Below are 18589 nucleotides of genomic sequence, written 5' to 3'. Positions count from 1 at the left end.
AGTACGCAGGACCCAATGAGACACATTCGGCAGAAGTTTCCACGCTGCCAGAAAGCTCACTAAGGGAATCAGTCTCTCGAGACTGACCTCTGGTGTAATAGAAGCGGTTAGCTGGGTGCCCTGAGGCGGCGAACCGACATGGGGGAAATGAGCTAACCGCTGCGAAGGCCTCAGGAGAGGCCGCGAGCCTCCCAGACCCGCTACGTTGCCGGGCGAGAACTGGGAGAGGCGCTCGCCGGAGACCGCTGCGCCCTGAAGCACCATAGGTGGCAGGGTTGGCAGATCGACCTCCTGAGGGCACTGGGGGGACCCGGGCACCGTAAGATGAGGTGTACGCCGCGTCGCCCCAGAGGGGCCCGCCCTCGGAAGCCCTGGGCCAAAACCATCAGGGCTTCTTAGCCGCGGCCCTTCTGGACATGAGGACGGTCCTCAGATCCCGCCTCGGGGGAGCACGGGAGGCGACGCTCTGCTTTTGGGCCTCCCTGTAGGAGGGGGCCGTACACGGAGGGGGCTGCCCCTGCCCGGCAGCCCCACGAGCTAGAGAGCGACGGGGGAGGAACCGCTGGAACGCCGCCGCCTGAGCACGGGCCTGCTGGTATCTCTCGACGACGGAGTCTACCGCGTCGCCAAACAGGCCCGAGGGAGTAAGCGGGGCGTCCATGAGCACGACCCTGTCCTTCTCTTTCATATCGGACAGGGTCAGCCAGAGATGCCTCTCCGCCGCCACCAGGACTGCCATAGACCGACCGATAGCACGGGCGGTCTCCTTGGTGGCGCGGAGGGACAGATCAGCGGCCCGCCTGAGCTCAGCTACCTGCTCAGACGTACTCTCCCCCTGCTCATCCAGCTCTGTAAGCAGGTCAGCCTGGTACGCCTGTAACACCGCCATGGTGTGCAGACACGCACCGGCCTGACCTGCTGCCGTGTACGCCTTGCCTACCAGCGCTGAGGTGGTCCGCAGCGGCTTGGTAGGCAACGCCGGAGCCTTCAGGGACGATGCAGCAGCAGGGGACAGATAGCTGGCTAGCGTCTGTTCAACCCTGGGCATCGCCCTGTAACCGGAGTAGTCCAGCCCCGCCACATTAGCGTAATGGGAAGACGTGGGGCTGAACAACCGGGCCGAAAAAGGCCTATTCCAGGACCTCGACACCTCAGTGTGGAGGTCCGGAAAAAAGGGCAGGCTCCGGGGCGGAGGTGGCGGCCTACTGCGCAAAAAACGCTCCTCCAGTCTAGAGCCCTGAGGCTCAGGCCGTGACTCAGCGGGCCAGTCAATGCTAAGCTTAGCGACTGCCCGTGCAACCACCTCGAGCAGCTCCCCGTATTGAGGAGACTGCGGCTCAGGGTCGACGCTCTCCACATCGACCTCCTCGGAGGACGATAGGTGGAGCGCCGAGTCCGCTCCCCGGGGGGAAGAAACCGCAGAGCGTGCTTCCGAGCCCAGGGAGGGGGCAGAGGACCTGGAGGGTGAGGAAGGAGAAAGGGACGGGCCCGTCTCCATTCCCTCCGCCAGGTCCATCTGCGAGCCCCACGAGCGCAACCGCCGCTCTGCCTCGGCAGAAGCGGGGCCGGCACCGCGAGGCACGCTAGTGAGGGCTCCCTCCTCAAAGAGAGCCCAGCGGGAGCGGAGAGTGCGGTCACGCGGGGGCGTTCCCATAGCGTTTCGTGACGCAGCTCGAGTTCCTGAAGGGGAACCATACACTCCAACAAAGAACCATTTAAAAACCTTTATTTTTATCTCTATCATTCTGCCTGCAACAGTTTGCTCCACTTCATAATCAATTTTCAATTACGTTTTGTAGAGAATTAAAGTTTGCATGCGTATAACTTTGTAGCAATTTATGGTTGTTATGGATGTTTTTTGATTACTGTATTTTCCGGAATACAAGTTGTGCTTTTTTTTTTAATCTAGACAGTCCCGCGAATTATAGTCCAAAGCAACTAATTTACGCAATAACGTAAATTAACGTAATAACGCAATTTAATTTAACGTCAACTACGCAAAAACACACAACAGATCTGTTCAAAAGGTAGCGGCAGTTTGTAATGACAGTTTAGTGCTCTGTGGTGGAATTAGAATGTTGACATACAAAAAAGGAAGAATTCCAGGGATTTGCTGAGGAGTGAGGGGACTAAAATATTTTCATAAATTTGTAACATAGTCATTTATAATGAATGCCATTATAATTTATATGTTTATTTTATGCTTATATATTTCATTCTTGTTCTGTTCTGAATACCGTTAAATCTGAAAGATTTGCTGAGGAGCGAGGGAGCTAAAATACATTAACAGATGTTTGTAATGTTTATATGTTTAAAGTGTTTATAATATTTGTAAACTTGTAAACTTTCTATTTTATTACCGTTCAATGTAACAATAAAATGCGACTTATGCACTGATATGACTTATCTGTTTTTTTTTCTCTCAACAATGCAATTTTGACCAGATGCGACTTATATTCAGGTGCGACTTTTTTTGCAAAAAATATGGTAATAAAATCAGTGCACATGACAGTGAGCGTACCTAGCTATCAGTTGTTTCACTCATTTAAGTGCAGTGAGTTAAAAGGTGAAGATAACCTTCTCAAAGCTTTCACAGCACTAAGAAATAGGATGGTGAAGTTGTTCCAGACAGGACAATGTATTAGTAAAATGGTCTTTGAACATATTATATACCCCTCCATCCATCCATCCATCCATCCTCTGTACCACTTATCCTACACAGGCTCGTGGGGAGCCTGGAGCCTTTCCTAGGGGACTTAGGGCGCAAGGCGAGGGACACCCTGGACAGGGAGGCCTATCCATCACAGGGCACAATCACACACACTCACACACCCATTCACTCACTACAGACAGTTTTTACAACGCATCTCTTTGGACTGAGGGAGGAAACCCTCAAAGCACGGGGAGAAAATGCAAGGGCATCTGGGCACACAGGTGGAGGTGGGAATTAACACCCCCCTGAACCCCCCCCCCTGTTTTCTTGCTATTTTTCTGTATTACAAAGGAGAAAAGGAAAATCAAGTCCTTTATAAATAAAACGAAAATGCATAGTATCTCAACCAGTTAGACACGCTTGTGTCAATTACTAGGCAGCAGCTGCAAAGTGGCTTACATGTCATCTCAGCACTCATACCTAGGCTTTGTAGTTCTTTTATAAAACCTATACAAAAAGGTTCCTGCAGCTATTCTTGAGTTACTTTTATTTTAGTCACAGACGTTTGAAATGTATAATGGCAGCGGTCATTTAGAGCAACTTAACAAATTTAAAGTTAATAAGTTAAATTGAAGTGAACAGACCTATGATTTTGTTGTTTTAATGAGAGAGGTCTGGTGTTAAACAAGGAGCCATCAGAGTGTTCACATGATCTTGGGCCAGAGCGCAATTCAAACCAAATCACTTTATTGTCACTTCACCATAACCACAATTTCAGGTGGTGAAAATCTTGGGTGCATTCTCCTCAGCAGTGCAGTGTAAATTACAAGTATACAGACCACAACATACACAATAAACATGTCACTGTAAAAAAATGTTTGTGAATTTATCAGTAAAATATCGCAAAAATGCTACAGTAAAAAATTCTTTTGTTTGGCATTCCCACATTTTAGTAGTGGCATTAGTTAAATCAGTCTGAGGTACATACTGTAAGATAAACATTTCTATAGACATTTTGGTAAGTAAGAATTAGTCATCTTAGCATTGCTGGGCTTGAAATAAGTAGCATTAATGTGCCCTATTTCCAGAACACAGAAACATGTCTAAGCAACGCTTGTAGTCAGTCTTGCAAGTTCTGAAAAGTTCTGTCTGTGATATGAAACAAGCATTTTGGTGTTTAACTGAGCGGTGTGGTGCAAGTTGTGCTTGTTTGCTGTCATTTCTCTGGAACATCATTGCAAACCTTAAGGCAAGATGTTTTACATTGCAAACTTCCCCGGAATGAAGCAAGTTATGTGTTCAAGTGTGTCGCTACGGATGAAATGTGTCATACATATGGAGCATTTAAGGCTCACCTTTACCGTAGACATACAGAGTTTACATGTATTATATCTATGAGGACATTCTAAAACACTTAATGTGGCCTAATGTACTAAAACGACGACCAGGGAAAGCCATTTTTCTCTCACATTTCTCTTGTCATAAACACTAGCTAATGATAAGACAATGGCGCCGTAATCCAAGTGGAAAGACAAAATGTTCACATTAAGTGTTTTCTCCCCATAGAAAACCGTTATAAAAAAAAATGCTTGAAATGGCTTAATGCATTCAGATAGTGATATTTGAGGACTGAATTCAGTATACACCTTATTAATAAAGCATACTATGTACAGGCCAGCAGATGAACCCAGAATATGAATGCAACATGCAAAGTTGTACTTTAAAGAGTTTTCCCCCGTAGCCAGCGTGACTTTCTGAAAGAGACGGTCTGGGAACCCTCTCATGTCAGATAATTAAGAACTTTGTGTTAATTTGAAATTACAGGCTGGTAAATTAAAGCAAAGTAAACTATGGCTGAATACGGAGTAGCATACTTTACCATGATACATACTTTTTGCTCGACCGATCATGTGGTTGAGTGCGCAGTGCTAGCAGGGGACCCAGCGAACGCCCTGAGGGTCTGCGGCTGTAAGATGCGACATGTTTTTCTGAAGAACTACAGAGAACATAATCTGATTTATAAAAGGTGCTTCCAATCTTCCAAGAGATAAGATGCAGTTTGTGGTGTAGAGAGCTGATGGTTTAAATTCATTCGCCACTGTGTATATGATACAGTACTTGATTATAGAATCCATGCAGGACTTTAAAATGTTGTGGATATATAGCAAGGCATTAACAAATGACCTGGTTTATTATTATGAAGTACATAAAGTAGTATATCTGTAAGATATTGCTAGTTTAGATTTAAGTGCAAAATCTAATTACATCAAAGTTTTCCAAATTTTGCTTCTGTCTACTTGACAGATCTGACCATGCGTAGTCATGTGACTCATTTTTATTATTATTTAAGTATAATAAAATATATAAAGAAAAAATATATATATATGTATATATATTATTACTTATTTCATAAGTTCATAAATTTCATATAACAATACAATACAATAAAATATAATAAAATATATAAAGAAAAAAAAAAATATATATATATATATATATATATGTATATATATATATATATATATATATATATAATTATTACTTATTTCATAAGTTCATAAATTTCATATAACACCAACCTGTTATAGGTTTAATATGTAATAAGTACTTTTCCCACTACGAGGTTGTTGAGTTCAAGACGGCGAGCCTGTCCCAGTGAAACTCGGTGGAAGGAACATTTCAAACTAGTTCAGCTTTCTGTTATTTCATTGGATGTCAGCTGTTCTTCCATGGAGCGGCTGAACTTTATTTTGTTTTATTCACTGTTATTAAATTGTAAATTGCATTTTTAAAATTTTATTCTACTAAATTGAAAGAAGAACTTTCTAGAACTTTCTAGAACTTCTAAAGAAGAAGAAAGTTCTAAAGAAGAACTGTGCAATAAAATTTTGCATTTAGTTACTTTAACTATAGCATTGTTGTTGTGGTTATACTTGCTGCCTCCTAGAGCCTAGGTCTTGAAGTGAGTGGTTCAAATAATTTTTATACAAAATTTGAGTAGAGTCACTACACTTCCAAGTTGGCACATGTCTGTCATGCCTACATAAAGAAGAAGGTCTGGGAATGTAGTAATATGTGGAGTTTACTGGCATGCGCTCCTGAATACTGGTGCATGTTTTAGCCAGGACAGGTTTATAGATGTTTGAAGGGACTTGACCTTGGTCAGTGAGAAGTATGTCAGGGAAAACCTGTTTTTTGGAGGGAATAAGTACTGTGTCAGTTTTGGCTTGTGTGGTATATGTACAGTCTCATTCCCCAGGTAATCAAATAGAAATTTGTTGCCAACTGTTTGTCCTTATTTACCAGAGAGTAAATGCACTTCCTGAATTCTGGGGTCCCATTTTCACATTCAGGAGTTCTAATGTGATAATAGCTTTTCAGAACTCTTCCAACACATTTTTGAATATTGTGATAATTTGAACCTTTTTTGCTTTCTTATTATTTGATCAAGTCGAAAGTCCATGTTAGATTTATCTGACTTTGAACTCTTGTAAAGGAACACATCACCACCCTTTGGATGTAATGGTGGTTCAGTCGAAATAAATTCTTTGCAGTTTTCAACATTCTCTAGAATTGCTTCTGCATAGTGTAAACTCTGACTGTTTTTGCATTAAAGTCATTTTTCTGATATTCACCTGTGTGAATGTGAATATAAAGAAAAGAAAAGAAAAAAAATAAAGGAAAAAAGAATAATATAATATAATATAATATAAAAAAGTATAAGCATGTATATTAAGTACACTGGTGATCTGTACGGCACCAGTGGAAAATGAATTGTAGCCTTTAAAAAGGCTTTTTATAAGGAAATGTTGATTCCAATACTCTAACACAAGTGAATGATAGCAAGGACCTGCACAGTGATCTTAGACAAGCAACTGCACAAAGATTGCATTATGTGGTGATTGGGTGATTCAAGAACTAACACATGACTGTTTGGAGGCAACCATGTGATCCTCATCTGAGTGACACTGGATAGTGCGATTATAAATCATTCCCTTCTGTAACTGTGTACTACATGTACAAATAGTGCAACTGAGTAAACAGGAAATTAATTATAGTTTTCGCAAGAAGACTGGTTGGATAATATCTATCCACTGTCCACTGATGGAGTCCTGAGTACGAAGCTGCTCATGGCAACTGAAGCCCCAAAGCCACTACAGCAATCACAGTCCCAAAACATCACAGTACAACTCCTCATATGAGATCCAATATTCTTTACTGCCCTATAAAGCATGAACTCCATCTAATTTGAAAAAGTATATTGAGGAAAGTATTGTTAATTAACACTAACAGGCTATATTTAATTAAGGCGGCCTGTTTGCTAGTGCCAGCTTAGACTAGCATTGTTTTCAGTAGCTAATGCAATTGCCTAAGCAGCAAGTCAAATTCTAGCTAGTAGTAAATATTGGTTATTTACAAAATATGAGCAGAAAACTTACAGAGATTGAAGGATGTTTTCAGGCAAAATGGTGTGGTTGCTTTAAAGCATAATTTGTATTCTAAAAGTTACTTCACACGTTAAAAAAAATTTAACCTAATTACACGAGTTAAAAACATTTACTTTTTACTTATTAATACTTCAGTACATTTAACAGTAGCAATATTTTATTTTCACTTGAGTACATTTTCTGCCTGGATACTTGCACTTTATATACTATATATGTATAGATGTAGATGTATACTTTCACTTATCTAATTTTTTTCCATACTTTCTGTACTTTTTCCACTCCTGCCCTACTGGCATACTACTTGCAATAAAAATGGCTATGTTCAATTTAAGACACAGGTAAAGACTCAGACTTCTCATTTTTCTGTAGTATTATTTGTTGTCTTCTTGTTAAACACCTTTCCATCTGGTTGCTCTCTCCATTTCACTGTGATGTTCTCTGCCATCCCATGATCCTTCACTTTCTGATTGATCTGAAGAACAGAAGAAGACTTTATTACTAGATAATGTAGGAGAGAGAGAGACGTCCTGTGAAAGCTGTAAAATTTCTACAGAAACTGTCAGATTCTAATTACAATACAGTGTGTATGTGTCAGAGCTTGATGAAGACTCAGGTCCTGGCTGCAGTAATGAGGAGGGAATGTACAGTATAAGTGGAGACCCACCTGCTTCAAGATGGCCACCTTTACTGCAGGATCATTCACATCCTGATTGGACCGGACATTCACCCTCATAATTTGTTGTTTTCCCATGAGTACTGTAGAAATGCAGACACATACAGATACAAACATGAACACACAATAGACATTCTAAAGGCAGTTTAATTTTTTTTAAATACAAGACTGAATGAAACTCACCTGAGTAACAGAAGAAAGGCATTATGTCTGAGCACTGTGCATCAGCAGCCTGAGCGTTATTTACATAGCCACAATCTTCATTCCCCAGGGCATTATCAGGTTCTCCAGGCATCCAGCTGATGGTAGAGAAGTTGGTTTGGTCTGTCCACTTCCAGGAGTCTCTGAACAGACCAAACCAAGTCCAGCTAGAGGTCAGTCCCGCTATAACTGAGTTTTCTGTTGCATCTCTAGTACTGGCCAGATCAGTGTAAAACGTTCTGCAGTAAGCCTGAGCTTCATACCATGTATTACTGTTAGAGATGTAAATATACCTCTGATCACCAGTTTTAGTGTCTGTGAGAATAAAAAAAACACATGATTACCACTTAAATTCATTATAAGTTAAATGTATTCTTAGAAGTTATTCAGGTTACAAGATAAAGTTAAAATTGAGAACTATAAGTACACTATTTGCTAGGTGAACTAAATGTCAGTGTTCATAAAGATCAGGTGTTTTTGTCTGTTGTCCCTATTAAGACTCTGTACTTATCATTTTTTCTACTTTAGAGCACAATTAAAGTTTAATGAGAACACTGAGAGCACACAGTCTACAATGTTTTAATGACAACCTTCTCCACTGACAAAATGTTAAACATGCTGTTCCTTACCATCAAAGCACACAAAGGGGAATGCGTCGGTACATGTTCTATCATACCAACCGCTCGGATCTATCGCACCACACCGCTGATCTCCGCCCCTGTTGTCAGGCTGTCCTGGTTTCCACAGTGTTATACTTCCCAGTGGCTCATTTCCTAAGGACCAGCGCCAGACGTTGATGCCATTGTACAGTCCAATCCAAGCACTGGAACTGAATAGTTGTCTCTGTGCTTCATTCTGAAGTTGGACCATGTCCTCATTACTTTCGATGATAGCCAGGTCAGTGTGTGTGGCTCTGCAGTAAGCCTGAGCATCACTCCATGTTTTCCCCTGCTGGATCAGATAGTACTTACGAGGGACAGACAGGATGAGAGGGATAACTCCTGTGGAGGAGAGATTTAAAGTTTTATGCAATATTAGCTCTGTGTCAGAAATTTCACTTTCTGGTTCAATTTTATCTTTTCAATATGAAAGAGCTTTTCTCATATATTTGTACTCAGGTGCAAAAGGATTGGCTGATTTATTTTGAATAATTATTTTGGTACATGCATTGCTAACAGGCACATAAAAACCAAGCACATAGCTATGCAGTGTCCGAAGACAAATAATGATCCTTATTTAGAGTTAGGTGTGTAGTGAGGATTTAATACTAAAATGACTAATCAGTAATCAGATCTCAGTCATAACTGGTGTTTCTGCATTTAAGGGCACTTTTAGGACAAAGTACAGAAAATATTTTATTAATATCATAACTCATTTTTGAGTTCATGAAAATAATGACACATACTGTATTTTAGGTCTGTTATATTTTCTTGTCTCACACATTTAAATGTGATTTAAATCTTCAGATGGATAAAAAGCAATTACTAAATGATACGACTAAATTATTTCCATTGAAACTGCATTGCAAAAATGTTAATAAACATTTCAGTAAATAATGTTGGTGATCATTTATTGACTTATAGTCTGTGAGTCATCCTGTTTCTCATCTGCCAAGAATACTTCTTTAGTCTACTTGGAAAACTGACTGCCATTGGAACAGGCTTCATGCTTTTAAAGTACACTTGCTCTGAACTGTTTGTTAATGCGATTATATTTATCCATGGGGATTGTGTCTTCATTTATTATTTATCTGTGCTGACCTGATCGTCGTAAATTATCTTCTCAAGGGATAAATACCACAAGTGTGCATCCTCTGGAAAAGCTTGCATCAAATTAAGTGAAACACATCACTAACAAAATTGAGACTATTAATACTATTAATAGTACAAAACTCATTAGGAGTGAGGAGTATGGATTGCTGTCTTGATCTTATCCCTAAAATTATCACTTATAAAAAATGACCTGCAATATGTCCACACATAATCACCAATTCATTTACGACTGTTTTTTCCCCTTCTCAACTAAAAACTTGGTGGTGACTCAGATGACCTATCAAATTAATTTGATAGCCAAAATTTTAGAACCCACAATTTCTGATCAGCTCCACAACCATCTTTCTGGTTTGTAACACAGGGCTCTCAGATACTTGATATGGATCTGATTGCAAGAGGTTTATTAAAAAAATATGAGGTTCAAAACTTTCCAGGTCATACATTCTTATGTGTTTATGGTATATTCGAATGTTAACTTTTACAAGTATGTTGTGTATTTACCACTTATGTTTCCTATTTTTGCTGTCATGTTATGTGAGGTTATTCAATGCCTACAAGTACACATGTTAAGTATTATATATCGCTTCCACTTTAAGCGTTCGTGCTCATATGCATGGTGTATGCAAAGGGGAAAGAGATGCAAAGGGATTAGAGAGTAGGTCTTCCGATGTGTATATACTAATTCTGCCTCACACTACTTTTGTTAAAGAGGGTGAAGCAGAGGAATAAAACTGGTGTATCAATCATCCCATCCATGGTGTGGTCGTGTTTTTATGGTATCCAGAGGTTACCACTTGAAGTCTGCTACATCGTGACCCAGATCCATTTGGTCAGCCGCAGCCGATCGCCGGTGTCACGCAGTGTGCCGTGACATCTAGATGCCATGCTGTGTGGATCTACGCAGCAGTTATTCAAGTGATATCATTCGGAAATTTGGACACACACACCCACATTCATCTGCAATGAAGTTTCACATAACTTTAGATTGTGTTGAAAGTTTTACATACGTGTACATTTTGAGCATTTGCACAGATTAGACATTAGCATTCACATTTCCATTCCTATGAAAACTGTGGTTTCCCATAATCCTATATTCTCACTGAGTATTTTGAACATCTGTGTATTCTGCACATTTGCATATTTTACAAGTTTGTGTTGCTTCATCTGACATTCAAGTTGTTGTTCCACACAAAATGGCTGGAAGAGGTCAAGATACATCTGACCCATTTACTCCATTAGCTGGGAGGGGTAGAGGTCTGTACAGAGTGGAGGAGAATACAGGGGCCGTACCAAAGCTATTGTTCCCGAGTATTTTGTCAGCACCAGAAGTAAGTTCATGTCCCAAGTTATCACAGCCAATATGCTCCACTCCTGATAGTAAAAACAATCTCACACAGCAGTTACGAGAGTTAATAGGGGAGCTGAGTATTCACATTGGTGAGTCCATAGGCAATCATTTACTAGCCAGTCAAAATGTAGCCAGCCCGTCACCCACAAGTTCATCAGGGCTACCCAAGTCGGAACCCTCACTTGAATCCCCCAAAGTCAATTTCATAGTGAGATCTGATATCAAGGAACCACCCATGTTCAGAGGAGATGAGAGTGACATGTACACTGTCCAAGAGTGGATAGATGTTATGGAACTGTACTTGCAGAAAACCAGCTGCCCTGAAGCAGAGAAAGCCAATACTGCCATGAGTCATCTCCTGGGAAGGGCTAAGAATATAATCAAAGTGGGGCTAAAAAGTACTGCTTCCTCTAGTCCAGCTAGTGTTGAGAAGGTTTATGACATGTTAAGACGCTATTTTAGCAACCACCCTTTGTCAGTCTTGCCATTGGCAGATTTTTACGCAACTCAGCCTAAGGCTAAGGAAAGCCCTGTAGACTACTGGGTGAGATTGAACTCTGCAGCTGAGTGAGCTAATAGGCATTTAGAAAGCAATGGAAGTAACATGGAGAACATTTGGAAGAAAAGTGGAGATCTATGCATTTGTGTTGATTACAGGTGGCTGAACGCTCGCACTACTAAAGATGCCCATCCCTTGCCACACTAGGCAGATTGTCTAGCTGCGCTCAGAGGCAATGCCATATTCAGTACGATGGATCTCACCTCAGGATTCTATAACATAGAGATGGCTGCGGAAGACAAAAAATATACTGCATTTACATCACCCATGGGACTTTATGAATTCATTAGGCTCCCTCAAGGATTATGTAACAGTCCTGCAAGTTTTATGCATCTCATGATGGGCATGTTCAAGGACCAGAACTTCCTGTCCATACTCTGTTTCCTAGACGACCTTCTAGTATTTGCACCAAATGAGAGTGTGGCGTTGGAGAGGCTTGAGCTGGTGTTCAGCTGCCTGAAAACCCATGGTTTAAAGCTTGCCCCAAAAAAGTGCCACCTGTTACGTTGGAGTCTGAGGTTCCTAGGTCACGTGATTGATGAGAGAGGGGTAACAGCTGATCCCAACAAAGTCCGAGCCATTACAGCAATGACCAAAACAGACCTTATGATGTAAGATGGAGTTACACTGTCTCAAAAAAAGATAAAGTCATTCCTGGGTATGGTCATGTTTTATCAGTGATTAATACAGAACTGCTCTAGCGTAGCTAAGCCCTTATTCGCACTGACCACTGCACCGAAGGGTCAAAAGAATAATGGAACAAAGCAGTCTGCCTTCAGGAAGCCGAAACCCCCGCAATTGGAAGAGAAAGCAGCGTGAATCCTTCAATCAGCTAAAGGCTTGCGCACCCAGATTTCAACCGCCCATTTATTGTCAACAGACGCCTCACTGGATGAATTAGGCGCTGTACTTTCTCAAGTTCCGGAAGGTGAAACTAGAGCCCATCCTGTTACTTTCGCTAGTAAGGTTCTTATACGTGCCCAAAGCAATTACCCTGCTCACCATTTGGAGTTCCTGGCCTTAAAGTCGTCTGTGTGTGACAAATTCAGCCACTGATTGAGAGGCCATTCCTTCACCGTCTGGATGGATAACAATCCGTTAACATATATCTTGACAAAGCCAAAGCTCGATACATGTGAGCACAGGTGGGTTGCTAAGTCAGCACCATACAACTTTAGTATCCAGTATCCCCGGGAACAAGAATGTGGTGGTGGACGCAACGAGTCAACAACCTTTTGTCCAAGGACATGCAAGTCAGAGGTTGGTGACGGAACCTTATGAGACCCTGCTGGAGGAGGCCAATCACTTCAAAGAAGACGTAGTACAACACGCTTTCTGGATCAGTGCTAAGTGTCAGAGTGTCAAACCTCCATTCTCGGGCCAAGGGCCAAATTGTTTCTCACTCTCCTCGGATGAAGTGTCTGCCATACTGATGAGCCAGGTAGAGTGGAATGCAGGGCCGAAGGGAGAAGTATATGGTTGGCTGGCTCAGGATGTGCACAACTTTGTTCCATCTGGTCAAAGTGGGCTGCCGGTATTTACACTGAAAGAGCTTCAGGATAAGCAGTTAGAAGACCCTGTTCTGGCTCAAATTCTTTCCTATGTTACTCGTGGCAGGTTGAGATGTCAAGAAGTCTGCTACACAGGCAGGCGGAGCGATCTCTTCCGCATAGCTGAGCGGTGGCGTGACGGCCAAGACAGAGCATGAGCATGGAGTGACGGCCACTGTGAAGCCAGTGGGGGAGGAGTCAAGTCCAAGCTGGAGCCAGAGGAGGGAGCGATGTCCTCCAGGAAGCCAGAGAGGGGAGCGACTTCCTCCGTGTAGCAAGAGGGGGGAGCGACATACAGAGGGAGCAGCAACGTCCTCAGTGGAGCAAAGAGGCAGAGTGACGAAGAGTAGGAAGGTGGAGCGACATCTGAATTGGAGCTGGGTGGTGAAGTGACATTCAATTTGGAGCAGGGAGACGGAGTGATGCCCATGGGGAGGCCCTGAGCCATAATTGTGTCCTCTGTAGGACAGAGGGGTAGGAGGACGTCCTCAGCAGAGCAAGGAGGCAGAGTGATATCTGAAGTGGGGCAGGGAGGGTGGGAGATGGTTTTAGATAGGTCAGCAGCCCCCTCCTCAAAAATCTCCTGAAGGGGAACATGGCATCAGACCCAACTTCCCCTCTTCTGTAGTTCCCAGGCAGTTCTTCTCCAGGAGAGCTTTGTGGACACTGAAAAAACCTGCTGCATCCATTTTAGGTCTAGCTTTCTGTCAGGCGTCAGGAATAGGTAGCACAGGCAGATGCAAGTGCAGAGTTATTACTTAATAAAACACAAATGATGCAGAAAATGTAAACCTTAGACATCAAAACATTAACTATGATCTCAAGGCAAAAGACAGACGTGGAAAACGAAACGAAAGACAAAAGCTAGACATTGAGTGCAGTGCAAGACGTGAATTAAATACTCATGCTCAATAAACCAAAACATGACTCAGGTGTAAACAGTCATGCAACATGATCCAATGAGATGCAGTGGCTGATGGGAATCGTAGTCATACGATTTATTTTTTTTTATCCAAGTAATTTTATAAGAGTGATAAAGAATTTAAGGCCATAATCAGAAATAAGTAGTAAGTACCTAGAGCTCCATTATATGGAAAATACTTGGGCATATCAGGAACAGCATATCAGGAACAGCATTGAATTGTCCAATATATATGACTGTTCTCAGTGTGTTGTCCTGGGGCAAGTCGATTTGATTTGGTGCCTGTTACATGAAGTGTCCCACAAGGCTCTGTTCTGGGCCCTCTTTCATTCTGCATTTGAATGCTGCCTTTAGAACATATAATGAGATCATGAAATATGAGCTAGAATTTCACTGTCATGCAGATGACATACAAATGCACCAATTCCTCCCTGATCCTCTCTGCTTGCTTAAGGCAATATATGGATGCAGCATAACTTTCTGAAGCTTGATTGTCCAAAAACTGAGGTTATTTTTACTGGGTCAGGCTCATCTTTTGGTAAAGCAAGCAGTTTAAACCTAGCCATTGACCCCAGTATCTCCATCTTCTCTGGTTTGGAACCTTGCTGTCTTTTTTGACAACCATCTTTCTACCATCTTTCTAGTACTTCCGGTGGTGCCATGCGAGTGGCTGCCTGTTACAGCGGCTCCCACTCTCTTTTGAGCTTTTTCTTATATTCTTATATCTTATATCTTATATTCTATTATTTCTTTGTCACTTTTTATCTTCTCTTTTACGTAACTTTGCATTATGGGGACCAAGGTAGTGTTGTCTATCTTGGTAATCCTTATATTTTTTGCACTGTTTGAAACCGCATCATCGTGCAATCATTGTTTACAGTAAGGACACAGCGGTGTTGCCCCAGGAGAGACCTGACATCTCTCGTGAGCTGAGGAGGAGGAAAAGGGGGAGCCGAGCTGGAGCTCGATGCCGGGCCAAGAGGAGACGATACAGACCCGTCCTCCCATCGATCATCATCGGGAATGTAAGATCTCTCCCCAGTAAGATGGACGATTTAGCGGCGTTGTCGCGGCACCAAAGGGAATGCCGGCAGTTTGGCATCGTGCTTTTTACGGAGACGTGGCTAACCAAGCTAACACCTGACACGAATGCAACTTTGGATGGATTTCACCTGGTGAGGGCAGACAGGATGAAGGAGAGCGGTAAGAGGAAAGGAGGAGGGCTGGCAGTATTTGTAAATGACCGATGGTGTAATGCTAGGCATATCACTGTGAAGGAACAAACCTGCTGTAAGGACATCGAGCTGTTAGCCGTTATCTTGAGGCCATATTATCTACTGAGGGAATTCTCGCATGTTATCGCAGTGGCTGCATATGTTCCCCCCTCTGCTAATGCGTCCTGTGATGTCCTTCACTTGGTCATAAGCAGGCTACAGACACAGCACCCACAGGCCCTCTTTCTTATCTCTGGGGACTTCAATCATGCCTCTCCTTCCCACATGCTGGCCGCTTTTAGTCAGTATGTCACCTACCTTACCAGAGACAATAAAATACTGGACTTATTATATGCCAACACCAAGGAGGCATACAACTCTTCACTCACTGTGCCCACCAGAACTGTATGGTGTTTCTCTAATAATAAACCCTGGATTACTCCTGCTATAAAGACACTCCTCAAGGAGAAAAAGAGGGCCTTTAAAGCAAGAAACAAAGAAGAACTGAGGGCCGTACAGAAGGAGCTGAGGAGGAAGATCAGGGAGGGCAAAGACTGCTACAGGAGGAAGATGGAGGATCAGCTGCAATTGAATAATATCAGCGGAGTCTGGAAAGGACTAAAAACTATGCCCCACCATCTCTGTACTTCCAGGAGTCTGCCCCACCCCCACCCCTAGCCTCTCCAGGACTTCTAGCTCATAGCCACCTCCCTCAGTCACTTCCATCATAACCCCATCCTCCTACAGACCAGGTGAGAGCTGTGCTCAGGAAAATAAAGGCAAGGAAGGCTGCAGGTCCTAATGGCATGGACCCACTCCATTTTGCATACCAGCCTGGCATTGGGGTGGACGATGCAGTCATCTTCCTCCTGCACAGGGCCCTCTCTCACTTGGACAAGCCTAGGAGCACTGTGAGAATCATGTTTTTTTATTTTTCCACTATACAACCTGCGCTTCAGAGAGACAAGCTGGAACAGACAGGGGAGGACCAGCACCTTGCATCCTGGATACTGGACTTACCAACCATCCACAGTATGTGAGGGCTCAGAACCTGTGTTTGACATGGTAGTCTGCAGTATGGGGGCCCCGCAGGGAACGGTCCAGGTTCCATTCCTCTTCACACTCTTTACTGCAGACTTCAGACACAACACAGTGGGCTGTCACCTGCAGAAGTTCTCTGATGACCCTGTAATCGTCGGCCTCATCACTGGGGAGGATGACGCAGAATACAGAGAACTGATCCAGGACTTTGTATTCTGGTGCCAGCAGAACTGCCTCCAGATCAATGGGATCAAGACCAAATTGCTGGTGGTGGATTTTCGCAGACACAGACACTCCCCCCGACACCGGTGAACATCCAGGGAATGGACATTGAGATAGTGGACTCATATAAGTACCTGGGTGTTCACCTCCACAATAAAATGGACTGGACGGACAACTCCACTGCACTCTACAACAAAGGACAGAGCAGATTGTACCTGCTGAGGAGACTTAGGTCTTTTGGAGTGCAGGGAGCACTTCTCAAGACTTTATTTGACTCTGTGGAAGCATCTGTTATCTTTTATGGAGTTGTCTGTTGGGGCAGTGGCATCTCTGCTGCAGACAGGGAGAGACTGGATAAAATCATAAAGAGGGCCAGCTCTGTCGTGGGACGCACTCTTGATACAGTAGGTGGTGGGAGAAAGGAGGATGATGAGACTCTGGTGGCACTGGGCAGCTCCTTTAGTGACAGGCTGCTCCACCCCAAGTGTGTGAAGTATTGCAGGTCCTTCCTCCCTGCTGCTGTGAGACTGAACAACCAGCACTGCTCCCAGCAAACCCCACCACTAAACTGGACAATAAATCTCTGGTACTAAATTGGACATCAAATCTTTGGTAACCCCCATATCATGGGAACACTGCAATAATGCAGTTACTATTATAAGTATTATGTCTCCTATCCTTTGCTGCTGTAACAATGCAAATTTCCCCATTGGGGGACGAATAAAGGATTATCATATCTTATCTTTCATTTTTCTCACATATTAACAATATAATCAAAGATTCATTTTTTAAAACTCTGCAGTGTTGCTAAAACTAGACTACTTTTATCATCGCCTTATGAAAAATGAGTTCATGCTTTTGTCACTTCCAGGCTAGATTATTGTAATGCATTACTTTTTGCTCTTCCAGGAAATGTTATTAGTAAGCTCAAATATGTCCAAAACTCTGCATCCTCACACACACACACACACACACACACACACACACATACACACACAAACACCTCCACAGCAACACATAACTCCTTCTATACGCCTTACACTGGTTTTCCGTGTGCTCTCGTAAAATTATAATTATTATAAAATCCTCATACTCACCTACTGTACAGAGCCATACATGGTTCAGCACCCCACTATCTTTTTATCATTCACATATATATACTTTATACCAAATCCAGGCTGAATACAGTGGGTAACAGAGCCGGTTGGTGTAGTGCCTCTCGACTTTGGCACAATCTGCCTTAAGAGCTCATAAATGCACCTAGTCTCTTCAATTTTAAGAAGCTTCTTAAAATCCATCTTTTTTACAAACATTTTCAACACGTATAGTTACTCTGTCACTTGCATTTGGCATTGCCCATAGGAAAAAAACTATTTTACTGCTGTATATGGGATATCTGCTTTAAATTCCTATTAATGCAACTAACTACCTATAGACACTGATGTGTATTTTTCTGGAGGCAGTTTACCCTATCTTACATCATATCATTATTTTAAACCACCACTCACACTGAGCAGATGGGGTTTGGAGGTGAGTGTTAACTCAACAGTTCTGGATTTAGATTACCGGAGTGTGTTGGATACACACACACACACACACACTTATTGTTCCTCTTACCTGTGTAAACCATGAGTAGAAGCAGATAATTCTTCATCACTGATGTATCGCTGGGGATCTCAGGCTCTGAAAGGTCATGAGGTTAATGAGAAAGTGAGAAATCTCTCACCACTCCTACATGAAATACTGATATTTCAATAATAGTAAGACTAATAATTGCAAGTACATTTAACTCTATAATCATGTTAAGCAAACTAAGCTTTCACCACTCCATTATTGTGTTAATTACTGTGGTTTAAATGAAATTATATACATACATACATATACATACGTATGGGTGTATATAATTTCATTTAAACCACAATAATTATATTGATTATCAAGCACTGTTAAATTAGCACTTTACTAAATATTAGGACATAGATAAAG

The 18589-nt window shown here is 42.4% G+C and overlaps 2 protein-coding genes across 2 annotated transcripts; both read right to left on the bottom strand.

Annotated features, from left to right (window-relative positions):
- Positions 1-7456: 7456 nt before the first annotated feature.
- On the bottom strand, positions 7457-8489 carry LOC117599458 (C-type lectin-like). Its single transcript, XM_053241718.1, has 4 exons — positions 8483-8489; positions 7958-8290; positions 7766-7857; positions 7457-7573 (listed from the first exon to the last, which is right to left on the bottom strand). The coding sequence occupies exons 1-4, from the start codon at positions 8487-8489 to the stop codon at positions 7457-7459; spliced, it is 549 nt and encodes a 182-aa protein (XP_053097693.1).
- A 9-nt stretch (positions 8490-8498) lies between these two features.
- LOC128321112 (C-type lectin domain family 10 member A-like) lies at positions 8499-18257 on the bottom strand. Its single transcript, XM_053241665.1, has 2 exons — positions 18221-18257; positions 8499-8976 (listed from the first exon to the last, which is right to left on the bottom strand). Exons 1-2 carry the CDS (start codon positions 18255-18257, stop codon positions 8585-8587), a joined length of 429 nt encoding a protein of 142 aa, XP_053097640.1. The 3' UTR covers positions 8499-8584.
- Between the last annotated feature and the right edge of the window lie 332 nt (positions 18258-18589).

This window comes from Pangasianodon hypophthalmus, chromosome 18 (genome assembly GCF_027358585.1).
Source record: "Pangasianodon hypophthalmus isolate fPanHyp1 chromosome 18, fPanHyp1.pri, whole genome shotgun sequence".
NCBI classification, from domain to species: domain Eukaryota; kingdom Metazoa; phylum Chordata; class Actinopteri; order Siluriformes; family Pangasiidae; genus Pangasianodon; species Pangasianodon hypophthalmus.
The sequence above is the reverse complement of the archived record's forward strand: the minus strand, read 5'-3'. Positions and strand labels throughout refer to the sequence as shown.